General features: G+C 35.7%; 1 protein-coding gene across 3 annotated transcripts in view; it reads right to left on the minus strand.

Moving 5' to 3' along the window:
- Positions 1–19,049, minus strand: part of LOC18049027 (DExH-box ATP-dependent RNA helicase DExH14) — a 41,338-nt gene that overhangs the window by 14,865 nt on the left and 7,424 nt on the right. For all 3 annotated transcript variants that reach the window (XR_002906378.1, XR_002906377.1, XM_024187986.1), the window contains exons 8-21: positions 17,247–17,363; positions 17,106–17,165; positions 16,272–16,343; positions 16,062–16,178; positions 15,805–15,966; positions 4,555–4,620; positions 4,287–4,439; positions 4,117–4,200; positions 3,944–4,018; positions 3,722–3,853; positions 3,505–3,570; positions 1,734–1,799; positions 1,506–1,628; positions 436–585 (exon numbers count right to left, since the gene is read on the minus strand). Coding sequence is in view for 1 of the 3 variants with exons in the window: in XM_024187986.1 (XP_024043754.1) it covers positions 436–585; positions 1,506–1,628; positions 1,734–1,799; positions 3,505–3,570; positions 3,722–3,853; positions 3,944–4,018; positions 4,117–4,200; positions 4,287–4,439; positions 4,555–4,620; positions 15,805–15,966; positions 16,062–16,178; positions 16,272–16,343; positions 17,106–17,165; positions 17,247–17,363 (1,443 nt within the window). In the remaining 2 variants the exon portion in view is untranslated. The remainder of the gene's footprint in view (positions 1–435; positions 586–1,505; positions 1,629–1,733; positions 1,800–3,504; positions 3,571–3,721; positions 3,854–3,943; positions 4,019–4,116; positions 4,201–4,286; positions 4,440–4,554; positions 4,621–15,804; positions 15,967–16,061; positions 16,179–16,271; positions 16,344–17,105; positions 17,166–17,246; positions 17,364–19,049) is intronic.

Below are 19,049 nucleotides of genomic sequence, written 5' to 3' on the forward strand. Positions count from 1 at the left end.
GATTTCTACCAGCTAACCTATTGCTGACATCCCACATTTTAGACCTGCTCATGAACATTTTCTTCCACTTCTGTCAAGTTCTGTAACTTTTGGTGTTGAGAGGAAATTATATGCCTCAATCACATGGCCAAACATCTAGAAGACCTAATAGTGCATAAATTTCCTCTTCCAGACAGGAGCCTCGCATGATGGCTTGCCCCTTAGCATTTATAAATGATGAGATAAGCTATCTTTTGGACTCCTTAGTGGATAATTTAAGATTAACAGAACCAAAATTCTAATTTCACATAGGTGAACCAATTAATCGGCCCCCCCTCCCAAAAAAAAAGAAAAAAAGAAAAGCTGATAAAAATCTATCTTATCTAGCTCAGTTAATCCACTTCAGTTACATCAACAGACGCGTATTTACAGAAAACAGAAATGTATAGACCATACCTCGTCCCATCCTATACCATATGCCAAAGGATTTAATTTCATCCGGATAGAAAGATAGGTATAACCAAGCCATGCACAAGCTTCCTTGACATTGGTCACAGTACCCAATGCCACCTCAGCATTTAGATTATCTTTCAAGGAACTAATAAACTGCAAGCATGAAGAAAACATTGTAAGCAAACAGAGAAGAGTACTCAACATAATATCCTTCGGATTTATCCAGAGAGGCAAAAAAGTAAAAAGTAAAAAGTTAAAAGGAACAAATAGAAGTCCAGCAGAAATCTCATGCAATAATATTCACAAAAACATATAATCCTTTTCATTTTAATCCTATTCAAAATGACAAATTAGTTTACAATAAAGCACCATCATGTTCTGTTCATACTGAATAAATTTGCAGGGTTCTGTCCCTTTTTGTCAGTTCTGTAACCAAGGGATAACCACTTTTTCGCCCTCTTAATTTGATTTAAATATTTATTTGATGACCTAAAAATATAAAGCGAAGCCAGTCCCTGATTTTCAGCATCTTGTTATGTCTTATCCAGACTTTTTTGAGCACTAAAGATCTTAAACATAATCATTGGAAAACACTCCTTAGTAAGTAAATTTGACCAAACGCCAGAACAGAGAACTTCCATTTGTAACAGCGAACAAATATGCAGTAGCAAGATGATCATTTTGGAAGCATAATAGATAGGACAAAGTAAGTAATTCCACTACACAGGCAAGCCATCCAGGAGCACTCTTTGAAAAGATGATAAGGGGTGACAACAACCCAAAAGGTAAGTAAATCACAGTGTACAATTCAAAACTTCTGCACCTAAAGCATCACGAGTTTTTCATTCTTTTTGTCAGTAAGTGAGCTTGTCACATGCAAGAACAGTCTCTTGAATTCAAAGGGAAAGTTCTTAATACGACACATCAAAATTACTTTTTCCTGAAGTTATCTCACCAGCACTCGCAACAATCAACCATATTAAAATATACAAATATTTGTGTGCCTAAAATGATAACAATGCATTTAGCATAATTTTGTAGATGCTGAAATCAATCAACATCCAAGTACTTACCTGACTTTCTATTGGCAGTTGACTTGTCAGCAACCGGAGATAGTAAGCCAATTTATCATGAGAGGTGATTATGATGCCTTCACCACTTCTGTCAAACTGAGGTCTCCCAGCCCTTCCAAAGATCTGAAAAAGCAGTACAAAAAGACCATAGAAGACAGATACACTGCAAGTCAAAATCTAATATCAACTTATTTTTGTATGTATTTTTGAAAGGGAATTTAGGCCAACCTGCATAACATCAAGCATTCCCAGGTCTCGCCACCCACCAGCCTTTGGATCGTATAATTGGGTCCCCTGGAGGATGATACAAAACAGATAAAAACTAATGATACAAAGAAAGCTATTGGAAACTTACCACTGAAATTCAGTCAAATGTACCATCTTTCTAGAAACCAAGCGCAAGCAAGAAAATTTTCAGAACAATATAATTTTTTTTTTCTTTTTTGAGAGGAAACAGAGATACTTTTTATAGAATAATATAAGAGAATTAATATTACAAAAGTGAACCGGAGGTCCACAACCTAAAATCTTCCTTACAGTGTAAAACCCCAAAATCTATACACAAAAAAAAAGAACCTTTGAAACCGGAGATATGGGAATAAGAATCCAAACCAACAAAATTAACCCAAAAACTGCATCACAATCAAACTGAATTAAAAGAATGGGGAATCTGGAAAATCCTTGGAAGTCGACAACCAGATTGAAGAAAATAATCAAATCTTGTCTCATATAACCCATTGATATCTTCCTCTCTTTACCCTAAAAAAAACGACTATTTCTTTCTTGCCAAATCACCCAAAAGAGAGCTAGGACAACACATTTCCATAAAGTTGTATCTTTCATTCCTCCTCCGAAAGCAAAAATATTACCCATCAACAAAGCCTCACAAGAGGCTGAAGCTGCCAAAAAATATTAGCTGCAGCACATAAACGAGCCCATATAGAGGAGGCAACATCACAATGAAGAAAAAGATGGTTGCTGGTTTCTTCATTCTTTCTGCACATAACACCCCAGGAAGGTGAAAGACATATCTTAGGATTTCTCCTCCAATCTTCTCTCTAGTCTTAATTATTCCAAGAGCTACTGTCCATGCAAAAATTTGGACTTTAGGAGGAACAGTTACTTTCCAGACCATCCCAAATTCAATGAAATCAAGATTAGAATTGTCTTATACCAACCACGAAAAGTATTGACTTGCAAGAGACATAACTTCGAGATTCTATCATCATCTTTACCAGAACAATATAATGTCATCTACATTTAATCTTAATACCCTAGACATCTGCTTAATAAAAAACTCAGAATTCTGACTTTGGTAAGAAAAGTTTCTCACGTGCAGGTTTCAAACACTTAGTTGAGCAAATTAAGGGTCAAGCCATCAAAACAAGCTGACCGCAAGGAGATTCTACATTTGCACTGGTTTTATTTTTAGAAGAATGAAGTTAAGAAACCAACACTCAACTCTTTCTTAATTTTGAAAACAGAGTAAAAAGGTATAGTAGCATAAAGCAGAAAAATCGAGGTAAAATTTTACCCACAGTAAGTTCTTTCCCTCTTCCTCTTTGATGGATAAAAATATCAAGATATATCAATATAATGAAGAGTCTGTTTACTATTGCAGTGCTGTATACTTAAAGAGTCTGTTCAGTATTGAGCTACTGTGGGAAAAAACCTACAATTGTCCGCTGTTTGGTAAATCACTAGCTTTAAGATAGAAGTTGATGATGTTTGTAAACATAATTATCAAAATTTATCAAATAATATGATTTATAACATTCTTTTCAACTAATATTAAATTTATTAAAAAAAAAAAAACAGCTGGGCCAACTTTCAAAGCCAAACTGGCGCATTTGGTTTAGCTGCCAAAAATATGAACATATAAGATCAACGGATGTCCTTCATACACGTGGATAATATATCCCAGGTTCCTTGCACCTGGTTTCAACTTTCTCTTTCCAATAAAGCATATAATTTCTCAAGAAAGTACACATGCACAGACCTTAATGACAACAGTATGAGCAGGCAGATTAACACCCCATGCCAATGTGGCAGTGCAGACAAGCACCTGAAACAGCAAGTAACATCGTCTTACAAATTATTTTGGCCAAAATCCAAAATAACTCTCTCTCTCTCTCTCTCTCTCTCTCTCTCTCTCTCTATATATATATATAAGTTATATATATAAAAGTCATATATATAAGTTGAAGAAGCTATACCTTCAAGAGTCCTTCCGAAAAAAGACGCTCAGTCAGACCTCTATCAGAACGTAACATCCCAGCGTGATGAACACCAACAGCAAGTCCAAAAAGTTCAATAAGATCTTTATTTCTGGACTTCATAACGTCCTTCTGAAACGCATAGAATGGGAAATCCATGACAAAAAGTTAACTGTGAATATGATGGAACCCCAAAAACAGTGAAGCATTTATGTTTCTTACCTTGATTAAGGAAAGCTGGGGATGTGTATCATTGTTAAAGACCTCGAGATCTTCATATCTTCGAGCAAGATCAACCTGTTAAAAATGACATATAGGGATGTATGAATAGCATGTATGTGCATTGATGTCAGTTCACACAATAAAAGCTCTATTAACAAATTGACAAAGATTACCAGTTTCTGAGCTGTTTTTACAGTATCCTTCCGTGAATGAACAAATACCATAGCTTGATGACCTTGCCTTAATGAATCAACAACCTAGCAGCAAAAGAGTATCATCAACTCAATAAATTACCATCAAAACCTCCAATTGCATATAGGAAAGCTAAGTTCTAAAGGAGAACCTTCTTATAGCATATTTCACTCAATAATTCATTTCGAGCTGCAAAATTCGGCTCACTAATTCCAATATACTGTTGTGCAAGTGGAATGGGACGATAACTAGAATCAAAGAAGAAGAGGCCCATCTCTGGATTCACTCTCAAAAACTGCGCAACCTAGACATCGTAAAAAGATACATAATTAAAACTACGGAAGTGAATGTGACATCAAAGCGATCAGAGCAAATGAACCAAAAAAAAAAAAATTGATTTCAACTAAATGGCCAGAAACCTCCAAATAATTTGGTAAAGTGGCTGACAGGCCCACAATACGTATCATCCTCTGTGTTGACTCCACCTGTCCAAATGAAATGGAAGCCGTGAGAAGAAACATCATAAAAATGCAAAGCATTAGTGACACCATCAGATATAGATTAAACCAATCAAGAGTACAGGATAGAAGAATTTGGCAGTTAAGTCCTTCAAGGATCTTTTCTTGCAAATCCTTTTTCAATAACTTGATTGATGATCAAGTTCTTTTGAACTTTCAGCCTGCCCATATGATTTGGAAAGCTAAAGTCCCAAGTTCAAATTTTTGCTTGGTCATTAGCTCTTGGTAAACTTGATACTGGTGACATTATTCAAAGGCGGAATCCTAATATGGCGAAAGTGCAGATCATTTGTTTTTGCATTGTCACAATGCTGCCCAGCTGGGGAAAGGATTGTTTCAGGCAGCTAAAATCTCTTGGGTGATGCAAGCTTCTACTATGTCTATGCTTTCAGAGTTTATTCGTGCTTTTGGAAAAGATGAAAAAGCTAGAGTGCTGCGGAAATGTTCAGTTACAGCCACCTTTTGGGTGTTTTGGATTGAAAGAAGTAGAAGGATTTTTGAAGATTCAGAGGAAGATATCATCTATTTGTGGGAAAGAGTGCGGTTATTAGCTTCTCTTTGGGCCTCGGTTACAAAGTAATTTCAAGATTCTTCTTTCTTCTTCATTCGTCTAAACTGGGAAGGGGTGTTGGCTTAATTCTGTGTTTTTTGTTATGTTTTTGTTGCAAAGCTTCCATTGTCTTTTAGATCCTATACTTCTATTGTTATCTGATTAGCTCTCAACTATATAGATCTATTAGACTCTTAGTGATCTTTTGGGGAGTTCTTTCCTTGTGGACTCATTTCTTTGCTTCCTATCAAAAAAAGAAAAAAAAAAAAGGTACAGAGTTACAAAAATAATAGTTGTTATCTAGCTTCAATTAGTCAACAGTTGTTAATTAACTGTTATTAGTGGTTGGGTGTCAGTAGACAGTGGTTAGATTAATTAATAGTTGGGTGTCAGTAGTTAAGTTAATCTATATACATACGCATGTAATTATTGTAAATAAAATAAGCTAAGAAATAGAAGGTCTTTTCTCTCATGGTATCAGAGCTTTAGATTTTCTGCCTAGTGTTATTCACAGCTTTCGTAGCGATTTTCTTCTCCGACCTCAATTGCCATTTTATTCTTGGCCTTCATTGCCAACTAATTCTTTCTGAAATCATGTCAGAAATGACCAATCTAACACCTCTTTCAACCTTATCCATTCTGAGAATCCCACCCTCTAGATTACCACCTCCAAACTTGATGGAATGAACTTCATATAATAGTTTCAGTCTGCGAAAATCTCCCTGAAAAAGTTTAAATATGTGAGTGAAATGCCACCGCATGAGAAGGATCCCAAATTTGAGACATGGGATACTGAGCATTACATGGTAATGTCTGGGTTACTTAACTCAATGGACAAGCTTTGGTGTGACTACTGCAATAAACAGAGACACATACGGGCTACATGTTGGGAGCTACATGAGAAGCCACAAAATGTGAAGCAACTTGGCAACTAAAGATAATTTCAGCCTAACTGGACAGACCGACCAAATCAGGCCTCAACTGTTGATGGAAGCAATGGACAAGCTCTGATAATTGTTGAACCAACTTGGCTGCTTTAATACCAAACCTAAACCCACCATTACAAGTTCTTGTTCCACGGCTTTCGCAGGTATAAAAGCCTCCTCAATGCTCCCATAACCTGATTCTTGTGCTGGATCATTGATTCAAGTGCTTCTGATCATATGACAAGCATGTCTAATATCTTTTCTGATTACTTACCATGTTCAGGTAGACTAAAAATTAAAGTGTAGCTGATGGGGCTTCTTCCTCGGTTGCTGGTCAGGGAACTGTCAAAATCTCAACTACCATAAACTTCAATCAAACTTGGATTATAATTTGTTGTCGATTGGAAAACTCATAAAAGACCTAAATTTTTTCAGTTAAATTTATTCCATCTGGTTGTTGCTTTAAGGTTCGATCAGGGAAGATGATTAGGGCTGGTAACCTAAGAGATGGACTTTACTACTTGGATGCTAATAGGAGAAGTGGTGAAGAAGAGCCTCAATGTCTAATCTCTCATCCAGACAATTTTGACCAGATTTATCTTTGGCATAACTGTCTAGGCTACCCACCTTTTACCCTTTTAAAGAAATTGTTTGCCAAGTTATTTTAGAAATTAGATGCTAACAGTTCACATTGTGCATCTTGTATGTTTGCTAAACATCATTGCTTTATTTTTCCAATAGAAGAGAGTCAGACTTCTACACCATTTAGTCTAGTTCATTCTGATGCATGGGGACCATCCTGTTTTACCAATATTTCTAGCCTTCGGTGGTTTCACCTTTATTGATGACTGTACCAGGATCATATGGGTCTACTTATGAAAAATAAGTCAGAGGTTTCATCCAGTTTTCCTTCATTCCATAAGTTTATCAAGAATCAGTTAAGGGTCTATATCTAGACTCTGCGATCTACCAATGAAAAAGAATACTTTAATCAAGAACTCAAGACATACCTATCAGATAAGGGCATTCTACATCGGTCAACTTACATTGATACACCTCAACAAAATGGTGATGCTGAAACAAAGAATAAACATCTCCTTGAAATTGCTCGATCCTTTTGCTCCAAGTTGGAGAATCGAAATGCTATTGGAGGGATGCCACTCTTACTACAACTTGCCTAATCAACAGAATGCCAACCAAAGTTCTTGTTAATCAAAGCCTTGTGAAGAAACTCTAACATTGTTTCCAAGCTTTCAGGGAATTGGATCTTTACCACTAAAGGTATTTGGTTGTGTGTCATATGCTCTTGTTCAACCCCATTTACGGAGTAAACTTGATCCTGGATCTGTGAAGTGTGTTTTCCTAGGCTACTCTCCAACAAAAAAAGGGGGTACAAATGTTATCATCCTCCTACAAAGAAGACATACGTTACTATGGATGTAACCTTTGTGGAAAGTCAATATTACTTTAGTAAGACCTATCTTTAGGGGGAGTGACTTAACAAAAGAGGAAGATAGGTGGGATTGGAATGTGAAGGACATTGTGCAGCCAAGTAACAAAGCAAACATGGAGTCAGCTATTGGAGAATTAAAAGTAAAAGTCATTAAGGATACTACCACAAAGGACCCTCCAAGCGTGGAGTCAGTCACTGAGGAATCATAAGTAACAGCCACTAGAGATCCTACCACAAAGGATCTTTCTTTTACTGTTCCACTTGAGACCACAATTCAGCTTAACTGCCACCACTCCAACCAACCTGAGTGTATTATTCCACCTAAAATACCCTCTTAACTGACAACAGATGCAAAGATAGATATTGAGGCTCAGAAAACACCCACTCTACGAACGTATTCCAGAGGAAAAGGATTGTCACTGCTTCCCATACTCCAATTGTTAACCTTGAATCAGGTAATGAAAACAATGCTTTAATTCTCATTCCTAATTCTCTTCCTCAAGATGATGTTGATTTACCTATTGCTTTAAAAAAAAGGGTTCAGAGTTGCACCCAACACCCTATGTCTCATTTTGTGTCTTTGCAAAACTTTTCTCCACAATATAATGCTTTTCTCACAACTCTGTTGTCCCAAACAGTTCTTACATTTGTTCAGGAGGCCTTAACCTCAAAAGCCATGGAAAAAGGCACTAAATGACGAACTAAAAGCCTTAGAGAAAAACCAGACATGGCAGATTGTGGACTTACCCAAAGATAAGAAAATTATTGGTTACAAGTGGATCTACATTATAAGATACAAGGCTAATAGGTCATTGGACGAATACAAAGCAAGACTGGGTGCGAATGATACACGCAACTTATGGAATAGACTATTATGAGACATCTACACCTGTGGCAAATATTAACACAATCTGAATTTTGTTGTCCTTGGCAACAATGAAGGAATGGTCGTTGTACCAATTGGATATGAAGAATGCATTTCTCCAAGGAGACTTGGAAGAAGAAGTCTACATGGATATTCCACAGGATACCGTGAGAACTTGAGAAGAAACAAAATATGAAAGTTGGAAAGGTCCTCTTATAGTTTGAAGCAATCACCATGAGCATGTTTTTGGAGGTTTAATAGAGCAATAAGAAATTGGGGCTATTTCCAAAGTCAAGGTGACACGCTCTTTTCATTAAGAATGCAATGAAAAAGGAAATTGCAGCCTTGATTGTGCATGTAGACTACATCATTGTGACAGATGATGATCACGATGAAATAGCTCGTTTAAAAGCCAATCTTGCAAACCAATTTGAAATTAAATATCTCAAAAACATGAGATATTTCTTGGGAATTAAGGTAGCTAGGTCACAACATGGAATCCACCTCTCTCAATAGAAATATACCCAAGATCTACTACAAGAAGTCGGATTGACTGGTTGTCGACCAATTGATACTCCAATTAATGCAAATCATGGACTTGGAGAACTAATAGAAAGAGAAGAACCTATGGGCAGAGAATAATATCAAAGAATCGTGGGCAAACTTATCTACCTTGTTGAAAGTCACAGATTATAGCCTAATTTTGCGTACATATATTTATTCTTTCCTCGTATAGCTTATTTTTTGTTAATTTCCTATAGATTCCTTATATAGCCTAGTCAGACTAGTATATAATGTAAAAATTGCAACTTCTATGAATGAGAAATATCTTCCCAATATTTTTTTTCATGGTATCAGAGCCCAAGTTAGGGTTTCTACACAAGTTTTTTTTGTCAACAAATTTTCAGCCGCCAATACCTTTAGGGTTTTATCTTGTTATGTGATTTTAAAATTCTGATTTAAAATGTCAGATGGGAGCAAATTCAGCTCTAGCATCAACGTTAAACATGTTCAAGCCAATAGTTCTGTTGAAAATCCGTCATTGCATATTACAACTCACAAATTGAATGGCCAAAATTTTCTACAGTGGTCACAGTCTATGAAGTTGTATGTGAAGGGAAAATGTAAAATGGGCTATCTTGATGGGTCAATAGACATACCAGAGGCTGACAACCCTTCGTATAAAATCTGGGATGAACAGAACTCTATGGTAATGTCATGGCTTATTAATTCAATGAATCCTCACATTAGTCAAGTGTTTCTTTTCTTACCGTCAGCACGAAATTTATGGGATGCAGCCACAGAGACATATTCTTATCTTGAAAATACTGCACACTTGTATGAATTTAAGTGTCTTATTCATGAAACCAAAAAAGGAAGTGACATTGTGGCTGCATATTACAATATCATGAATAGCTTATGGCAAGAATTGGATTTGTACTATGATGGAGAATGGAAGTGTGGAGATGACAGTAAAAGATTTAAGAGATTACAAGAGAAGGAGAGGGTGTTTGAATTTTTGGCTGGTTTGAATCCAAATTTAGATGAAGTTAGAGGACGAGTACTAAACAAAGAACCTCTTCCCGCAATTAGGGAAGTCTATGCATATGTGAGAAGGGAAGAAAGTAGAAGAAAGGTAATGATGAACAGTTCTAATACTGATAATTCTGCCTTGATTACTTGTGCTATTGATTCAGCATTGGTAAGTGAACAAAAATATATGAGCAAGAAGAAAAATGACAAGGATAAACTTTGGTGTGATTATTGCCATAAGCCGAGACATACCAAAGAGTTTTGTTGGAAGCTGCATGGAAGGCCACAAAACTCAGGGACGGGTACCAAGTCTTTTGGACAAAATTCAAAAGGCTTTCAAGCTGCAACTGATAATGCCAATGCAAACTCAGGGAATCAAGGATCAAATATGTTCGCTGAGGAACAACTTGAGCAACTTGTCAGGTTCATGAGTCAAACACCTTCTGCTAATCTAGCCCAAACAGGTAATTTTCTAAATGCTTTCAGCATCTTCTCAAATACTTCTTGCCCTTAGATCATTGATTCAGGGGCAACTTGATGCAGCGTAAGTTTAATGTTCAAAATATTCGGTTGATTCTAGAGAATACCGGAACAAAAGAACAATTAAATTCACGTTGATTCAAAAGAATACCGCGAATTTAGGGGTTAAGACTCGTTGATGCCGCAGAATACCGAGAATTAACTGTTCAAATACTCACAAAGAGATTTGAAAATTGAAATATTATTAAACTCAAAATTCTCTGCCCTCAAAGGCTACAAGAGGGAGCTATTTATAGTAGTAGTAATTATCCTAATTCATGAAGTAAAACAAAATCCTAAATTGAAAGGGAAACAAAATTCTAAATTAGAAAGGAATTTAAAAGTCTTAAACTTTAGTTAATAAGGAAACTAATCCTAGTATAATATGAATTCCTACTCTTCATCACAACTGATCATATGACTGGTTTGTCCAAATTATTCTCTACTTAAAAACTTCTTTTTGGTTAACAAAAGGTGAAAATTGTTGATGGGTCTCTTTTTTCAATCGCAGGAAAAGGTTCAATTTCAATTTCTAAAAAACTGATCTTAAAATCAGTGTTGCATGTCCCTAATCTGTCTTGTAATCTTTTGTCTGTCAGTAAACTTACAAAAGACTTGAACTGAATGGCTAAATTTTCTCCTTCAATTTATGAATTTCAGGACTTGTGTACAAGAAAGAAGACTAGTTGACAAAATTGTTTCTCAAGTGCCTAGTGAGAATGAAATTAATTTGGTGCATCTCAGATTAGGACATCCAAATTTTTCATATTTAAAGATGTTGTTCCCGACATTGTTTAAGAATAAAAGTGACATTAATTTTAAATGTGAATTGTGTGAATTGTCCAAGCATCATCGTACTCATTTTCCTGCCCAAACTTATAAAGTTTCCTAACCCTTCTCTCTTATACATAGTTATGTATAGGGTCCCCTCTGTTTTCCCAATAATTTTGGAGCCAAGTGGTTTGTCACTTTTATTGCTGATCACACTCAGTTTGTTGGGTATATTTATTAAAAGAAAAATCTGAAGATTCTAAAATTTTTTAAATCTTCTATAAAGTGGTTCAAACCCAATTTCAAGTAAAAATTCAAGTGTTTCAAACTGACAATGGCAAAAAAAAATTTTCTTCTATGTTGGGAAATTATTTAACTAAGAATGGAATTATTCATCAATCCTCTTGTGTTGATACTGCCCAACAAAATAGAGTTGCAAAAAGAAAAAATAAACATTTACTAGAAGTTGCTCGATCTTTGATGTTTACTATGGGGGTATCAAATTATTTTTGGGGTGAAGCAATTTTAACTGCCTATTATCTCATAAATAGATTGCCTACTAGTGCTTTGAAGTTTAAAACTCCAATCAAACTTCTTCAGCAACTTTATCCCATGTCTCAGTCCTTTACTTCTCTTCCTCCTAAGGTTTTTGGGTGTGTTGCTTTTGTTCATGATAAGAATCATAACAAAAGTAAGCTTGATCCTAGGTCTCTTAAGTGTGTGTTTGTGGGTTATTCTCCTACACAAAAAGAGTACAAGTGTTTTCATCTTCCAACTAAGAAATATTTTGTAACCATGGATGTGACTTTTTTTTAAACCAAGCCTTATTTCTCCAAAACCTCTCTGCAGGGGGAGGAATATAATATTAAAGATCAGCTTTTTAAAATTTTTCCAAAATCCACACACCCAGATGAGCTATATTTCAAAGATAATATCAAAAATTCAACTCCTCCTTTGATAGTTTGCTCTCCACAAAATCTGCCACCTTTCAATAACAACCAGCAAGAACAATATTGTTCTTTCCCACAGAAACAGCCTGACCCAAGTGATGACCAGCAAGTGTCTTCACAAATTCAACCATCCACCTCACAAAATCAAGAGGATGCTCAAAAGCTAAAGGTGTATTCTCAACGAAATAAAACAGTTTGTACATCTCCTGACTGCCAAAATTCTAAACCGAACATAGAGTTGTTGGAAGACACAGGTACTGTTCAATCTGAGTTTGAATTTAAATTCTCTTCCATCACTTGATTTAGATTTAAATTTGCCTATTGCTCATAGAAAAGGTGTTAGAACTGGTACTAAACATCCTATTTCTAAGTTTGCCTATTATCATAGATTGTCACCATTGTTTAAAGCTTTTGCTATTAATCTATCATATGTAACTATTCCTAGAACAGTACAGGATGCTCTTGCAAATCCAAAGTGGAGAGAAGCGATTCATGAAGAACTGAGAGCATTATATAAAAATAGAACTTGGGCTCTTGCAGACTTGCCTTTTGGAAAGAAAACCGTGGGTTGTAAATCAGTATTTACGGTTAAGCATAAGGCTGATGGATCAATTGAAAGATTCAAGGCTAGGCTGGTGGCTAAGGGATATACTCAGACATATGGAATTGATTACCAAGAGACATTTGCTCGTGTATACTCAGACATATGGAATTGATTACCAAGAGACATTTGCCCGTGTTGCAAAAATGAACTCTATTCAGGACATACTGTCACTTGCTGCAAATTTAGAATCGCCACTAAACAGCTAGGTGTGAAGAATGCATTTCTCCATAGAGATTTAGAAGAGGTATTATGTTTGGAAGAAGAAAAGTTTGCAAGCTAAAAAAGTCCTTATATGGGCTCGAGCAATCACCAAGAGCCTGGTTTGACAGATTTGGAAGATTTATTCTCAAATGTGGATATCAACAAAGCCATAGTGATCATACCATGTTTCTTAAGCATGGTAAAGAAGATAAGTTCACTGTCCTTATCGTGTATGTGGATGATATCATCTTGACTAGAAATGACAGAGATAAAATTGAAAGACTCAAGATGTTGTCAACCAAAGAGTTTGAAACTAAAGACCTAGGTTCTCTGAAATAGTTCCTCGAAATTGAAGTGGCTAGGTCTCAAAAAGGGATATTTTTGTCACAAAGGAAATATATTTTGGATCTCTTGGAAGAAACTGGGATGTTAGGATGCAAACCTAGCGATGTTCCTATAGAATCCAATCATAGACTTGGGGCAACTACTAAAAGCAATTTGGTTAATAAGGAACAATACCAAAGGTTAGTTGAAAAGTTAATCTATTTGTGTCATACTAATCCAGACATTACATTTGCAGCAGGTGTTGTGCGCCAATTTATGCATTTTTCTAATATAGAGAACATGGAAGTTGTGTTTAGGATACTGAAATATTTGAAGCCATCTCCAAGAAAAGGCATTTTATTTTCTAAGAATAATCACCTAAGGGTTGAGGCATATGCAGATGCAGATTTGGTTGGATCCTTTGTTGACAGAAAGTCAGCATTGGGTTATTGTACATTTGTTGGGGGAAATCTAGTTACTTGGAGAAGTAAGAAACAACCAGTGGTTGCAAGATCAAGTGCTGAAGCTGAGTTTAGAGCAATGACATTGAGGATTTGCGAGCTTATGTGGCTAAGAATGTTTTTAATGTAGTTGAAGGTGTGGAAAGCTGGGTCAATGAGACTGTATTGTGATAATAAAGCTGGCATTAGCATTGCTCATAATCCAATCCAATCCAATCCAACATGATAGGACAAAACATATTGAGATTAATAGGCACTTTATAAAGAGAAGCTAGAGAGAGGTCTAATAAGCATTCCATATGTTACTACTCAAAAGCAAGTAGTTGATATTCTCACCAAGGGATTATCAAAACAAGTTTTTCAATCACTAATTCCAAGCTGGGAATGACAGATATCTTCGAGCCAGCTTGAGGGGGAGTGTTGAAAGTCAGAGATTATAGCCTAATTTTGTGTACATATATTTATTCTTTCCTTGTATAGCTTATTTTTTCTTAATTTCCTATAGCTTCATTATATAGCCTAGTCAGACTAGTATATAATGTAAAGATTGCAACTCCTATGAATGAGAAATATCTTCCCAATATTTTTTCTCATACCTATCTCACACAAGGCTAGACATTGCTTATGCCGTGAGTATAATTAGTTACTTTATGCATGCTCCTCTAAAGTCACACCTTGAAGCGATCTATAAGATTTTGTGGCATTTGAAGGGATTACCAGGTAAAGGCTTCTATTTCACAAGGGAGAAGAACTTCAACTAGAAGCTTACACAGATGCAGATTGGCCTGGATCTAAGATAGACTGAAGATCAACTACCAGATATTGTAAATTTATTGGAGGAAACATAATTTCTTGGAGGAGCAAAAACAACTTGTGGCGGCTTGCATTAGTTCATAGTTAGAGTTTCGCACCATGGCACACAGTATATGCAAGCTAACGTGGTTAAAGATAATTCTATCTGACTCGAAGATCAAGACAGAAAGTCTTACGATGCTTTATTGTGACAATAAGCCGCAATAAGTATTGCCCATAACCCTTTCAACATGACTGGATTAAGTAGGTTGAAATTGAGTATATGTAAGCTATCGTGGTTAAAGACAATTCTATCTTACTTGAAGATCAAGACAGAAAGTCCTACGATGCTTTATTGTGACAATAAGGCCACAATAAGTATTGCTCACAACCCTTTCTACATGACTAGATTAAGTAGGTTGAAATTGATACACTTCATCAAAGAAAAACTTGACTCGGGGAAAATTTGTATTCCATATGTTCCTTCCAAGAGTCAACTAGCAGATGTGCTTACAAAAGGACTACCCACTACCATGTTCCAGCATTTAATCAGCAAGCTTGGAACGCAAAGTATCTTTGCATGAGCTTGAGGGGGAGTGCTGGAAAGTGCTATGTTGGGAACTGTAAATATAACAGTTGTTATGTAGCTTCAATTAGTCAACAGTTGTTAATTAACTACTATTAGTGGTTGAGTGTCAGTAGATAGTGGTTAGACTAATTAATAGTTACGTGTTAGTAGTTAAGTTAATCTATATAATACTCATGTATTACTGTAAATAAAATAAGCTGAGAAATAAAAGGTATTTTCTCTTTAGTATGTATGTATGTATACATCATACACTACTGTACCTTAAACTTTCATATCATCAATAATCTAAATTTCTCATACCTTACCAACCAAAAACAAGAACAGAATTATATAAACACTCCCAATGAAGTGAAAACAACAAAATAATGCTCAGAATAGCCAAGCTACATATCTAAAATATCTGAATTCTCTAAGCTGGCAGAAAGGAGAAATGGTTAAATAAAGCCATGTGGATTCTTGGCTTCAAATGTCAAATAGTCATCAAAATCTGGGAGTAAAAGCAAGAACAAATTTGGCAGTCAACATCACAGCCATAAGTTACAATGGTTCCAGCTTAGATCAAACAACCGACAACCATTAAATAAAGTAATCAGAGATAAATTAAATTATATACCTGACGCAGGGTCCGAGCAACAAGTGCCTCTATAACAGGGCCTCTGTCATCGTTTAAAAGATGCACTTCATCAATAATTAAGAGCTTCACCAGCATTGAGAGGGACATGTCACTGCTCTTGCGAGTAATAACATCCCATTTCTCAGGTGTTGTCACTATCATCTGATTCACAAAATGTACATGTAGAAAGTTGAGGTGAAGCATTAATACTACAGATAGTCACAACAAGACAAAACATACTTAATTTGACAAGCAACCTGAGTTTCTTCAAGTTCATTCCTAGAAAGTTGCATGTCTCCAGTAAGCTCTCTCACAATCATATTTAGTGGGGACAAACGACTGCTGAATGTTCTTGTGACCTCTGCAGCTAATGCCTAGGAAATCAACGCATAGAATAAGGAATTATTATCTACCCAGAATCCCATATACATAAAAAGGATCCAAAGTACGGTACGACTGGGTTTTACCTTCATAGGGGCAACATAAACTATCTTAAATTCATCTTTATGTAAGTATCCATCCCTAAAGTGCTGTCCTATCTGCAAAAGAACATCTTTCGTTGACCTCATAAATTTCTCACATACATCATATGCTACAATATCATAAAGATAAATTCTATAACTTAATGTGATCAAATACAAAGCTAGCGATCTCAACACCTACACCTAAAACGAAACTTCAATATCCATGATTGCAGAGCCACTATTGATTGGATATGATATCAAATTCCTCATTTTTATTTCAGCTGAAAAGTTTCCTTATAAAATTTTTGAAAAAAATAAAGGCAGACAGAGAGAGAGAGAGAGATTTTAGTTTAAAAGTTCCACAAACCTAAAGCCAATATAATTTTATATATCCAAATGAAATCAGGCAAAAGAGCTCACAATACAACATTGGACTCCTGTCCCTGCAGCATATAGCCTCTCATTTTTTCGGAAGGCTACATACGGTTATTTCTAAGACTGAAAATATCACATGTTACAGTACCACAATAGAGCAAATGATCTAAATATCAATCACCACACCAGTAGAATAAAATAACCAAAAACTTCCCTTGTTTTAGTTAGTAGATTTAGATAACTAAAGAAAAAATGGAACTTCATTTCTGCCTATACATATGCAAAGACAACGACTCCACATAACTGAATGTAAACACAAAACCCAGTAAGAAACCATACAACAAAGACAATAAAGAGTCTTCCATCCGAAATCAAACAAAAATAAATAAAGAAAAGAAGAGAAGAGAAATTCAGATCACAAATAAAGACAGAAAGTTTCTGGTACACCCAGAGATTGCACACCTCATGTAGAATAGAAATCATAGCTATATTTGTTTTGCCAGCTCCAGTTGGAGCACAAACCTGTAAATGCATGAAAATCAGATTGGTTAAATCCCTCATACCACTATTGTTTAATATGTAACTACAGTGCTGATGACTCACTAGAATGTTCTCATTTGTGTAATAAACAGTTTGAAATATCCGACTCTGAATGCGGTTCAGCGATTTATAGCCATGAAAAGCAGCTTGAGCAAACTCATCTAATTCCTTTATCTCAATCTGACATGTTACAGTGAAGAAATGCAGTCAGAGAAGCATCAAGCTCAGCAAGTAACAGCGATAATAAAACAAGCAATGGGCTGACTAGCTTTACAAAAACTCAGCAAAAAGTAATCACATAACAATACATTAAACATTTGACCAACATCTCATTACTATAAAGAAGGTGGTAACATATTATTGCAATCTATTAGGCAATTTGTCTCAAATGAAAGTATTATCCCTAAGCCCCAGCTGACAGGTAATATAAATTCCAGGTAAACCTTCTATATATAATTGGCGAGCAAGGCTAAAATAATCAACTTTGAAGTGAGATTCACATGATGTCAAAAAACAGATAAACATGCACAAAATCTCCTCCTTAATGCCCATTTTTGGCTAAAGATGCCAATTTCCTGCTGCATAAAGCTCTACATAAATCTTGCTTCTTGCACTTAACCATTTGTCATCGCTGATAGAATTTACTTTGTTTCTTTAAGGAAAAAAGAGAAGGAAAAAATGGCAAATTTCCCCTTGTAATAGATATAGGCTCAATACTACAGTTTATTTAAAGTAAGGCTCAGAATTTATAGAGATTGGCCAACATAATATTGTGCTCAACACCCATGTTGGAAAATACCCTAAATCCCCGAGGTCCAGAGATAATGCAAACAAAAGATCCCCTCAAGGTCCTTCAACATTTCAAAGTTCAATTCTACATAATAAAAATAAACATTTCAAAATTCACGGACCTAGTAGGCATTTCTTCTTTTATATGGTACTAACTAAAGCTTTACAAACGTCATTTAAATAAATAGTTTCTAAACATAATTAAAACAAACTGGCAACCAAGTACTACACCAATAATTACTGTCAAAAAGTTAGGATTTTTCCGTTAGTTTGAAAGTCTTATCAGAATAAAGTTTTAGATAATTAGTTTAGTTTTAAAGTCTTATCGGAATAAAGTTTTAGATAATCATTTTTTTAAATTCAAGTTTAGATAAGTATCCTACAATTAGGGGATATCTATTAGGAGTTTGTTTTCTACATTCTATTTAAGTGTAACTTATAGAATGAATGAAATAAGGAAAATAGTATTTTTCAGACTCTAAATATTTACACGGCATCAGAGCTATGAATATTTAGAGGTCTATTTTTCAGTGGTGAAAACTGCCATGACTGGAGCTACAAAGAGCTCATCGGCATCTACCGCCGAAGATGATGATAGTAACACCAGAACTCCTCAGCCGCTGTTGCAGCGTTAAGTTGGTAATTGATGTAAAGGGAAAGCTGGGGCATTTGACTGGTGAAGTAACAAAACCAGCTGCTGGAGATCCTTCTCTTCCGACCTGGAGATCAGCAAATTCGATGGTTATTGCGTGGTTGATAAACTCAATCGGGAGGTCACAACTTACTATAATGAACTGTTGATCCTTTGGCAGGAATTAGATCTCTGCCATGATGAGCAGTGGGACTGTTCGAGTGATAGTGTAAGGTATAAGAAGATGTTGGAAAATGACAGAGTATATGTGTTCTTGGCTGGGCTAAACCGTGATTTAGACGAAGTGAGAGGCAGAATTCTGAGCAGGAAACCCCTTCCATCTATTCGAGAAGTGTTTTCTGAGGTAAGAAGAGAAGAAGCACGACGGAATGTCATGCTTAATGATGTTAAAGCCACCAGAGAAGTAGAGAGTTCAGAGAGTTCTG

This window comes from Citrus clementina, unplaced genomic scaffold (assembly GCF_000493195.1).
Source record: "Citrus clementina cultivar Clemenules unplaced genomic scaffold, Citrus_clementina_v1.0 scaffold_3, whole genome shotgun sequence".
NCBI classification, from domain to species: Eukaryota; Viridiplantae; Streptophyta; class Magnoliopsida; order Sapindales; family Rutaceae; genus Citrus; species Citrus x clementina.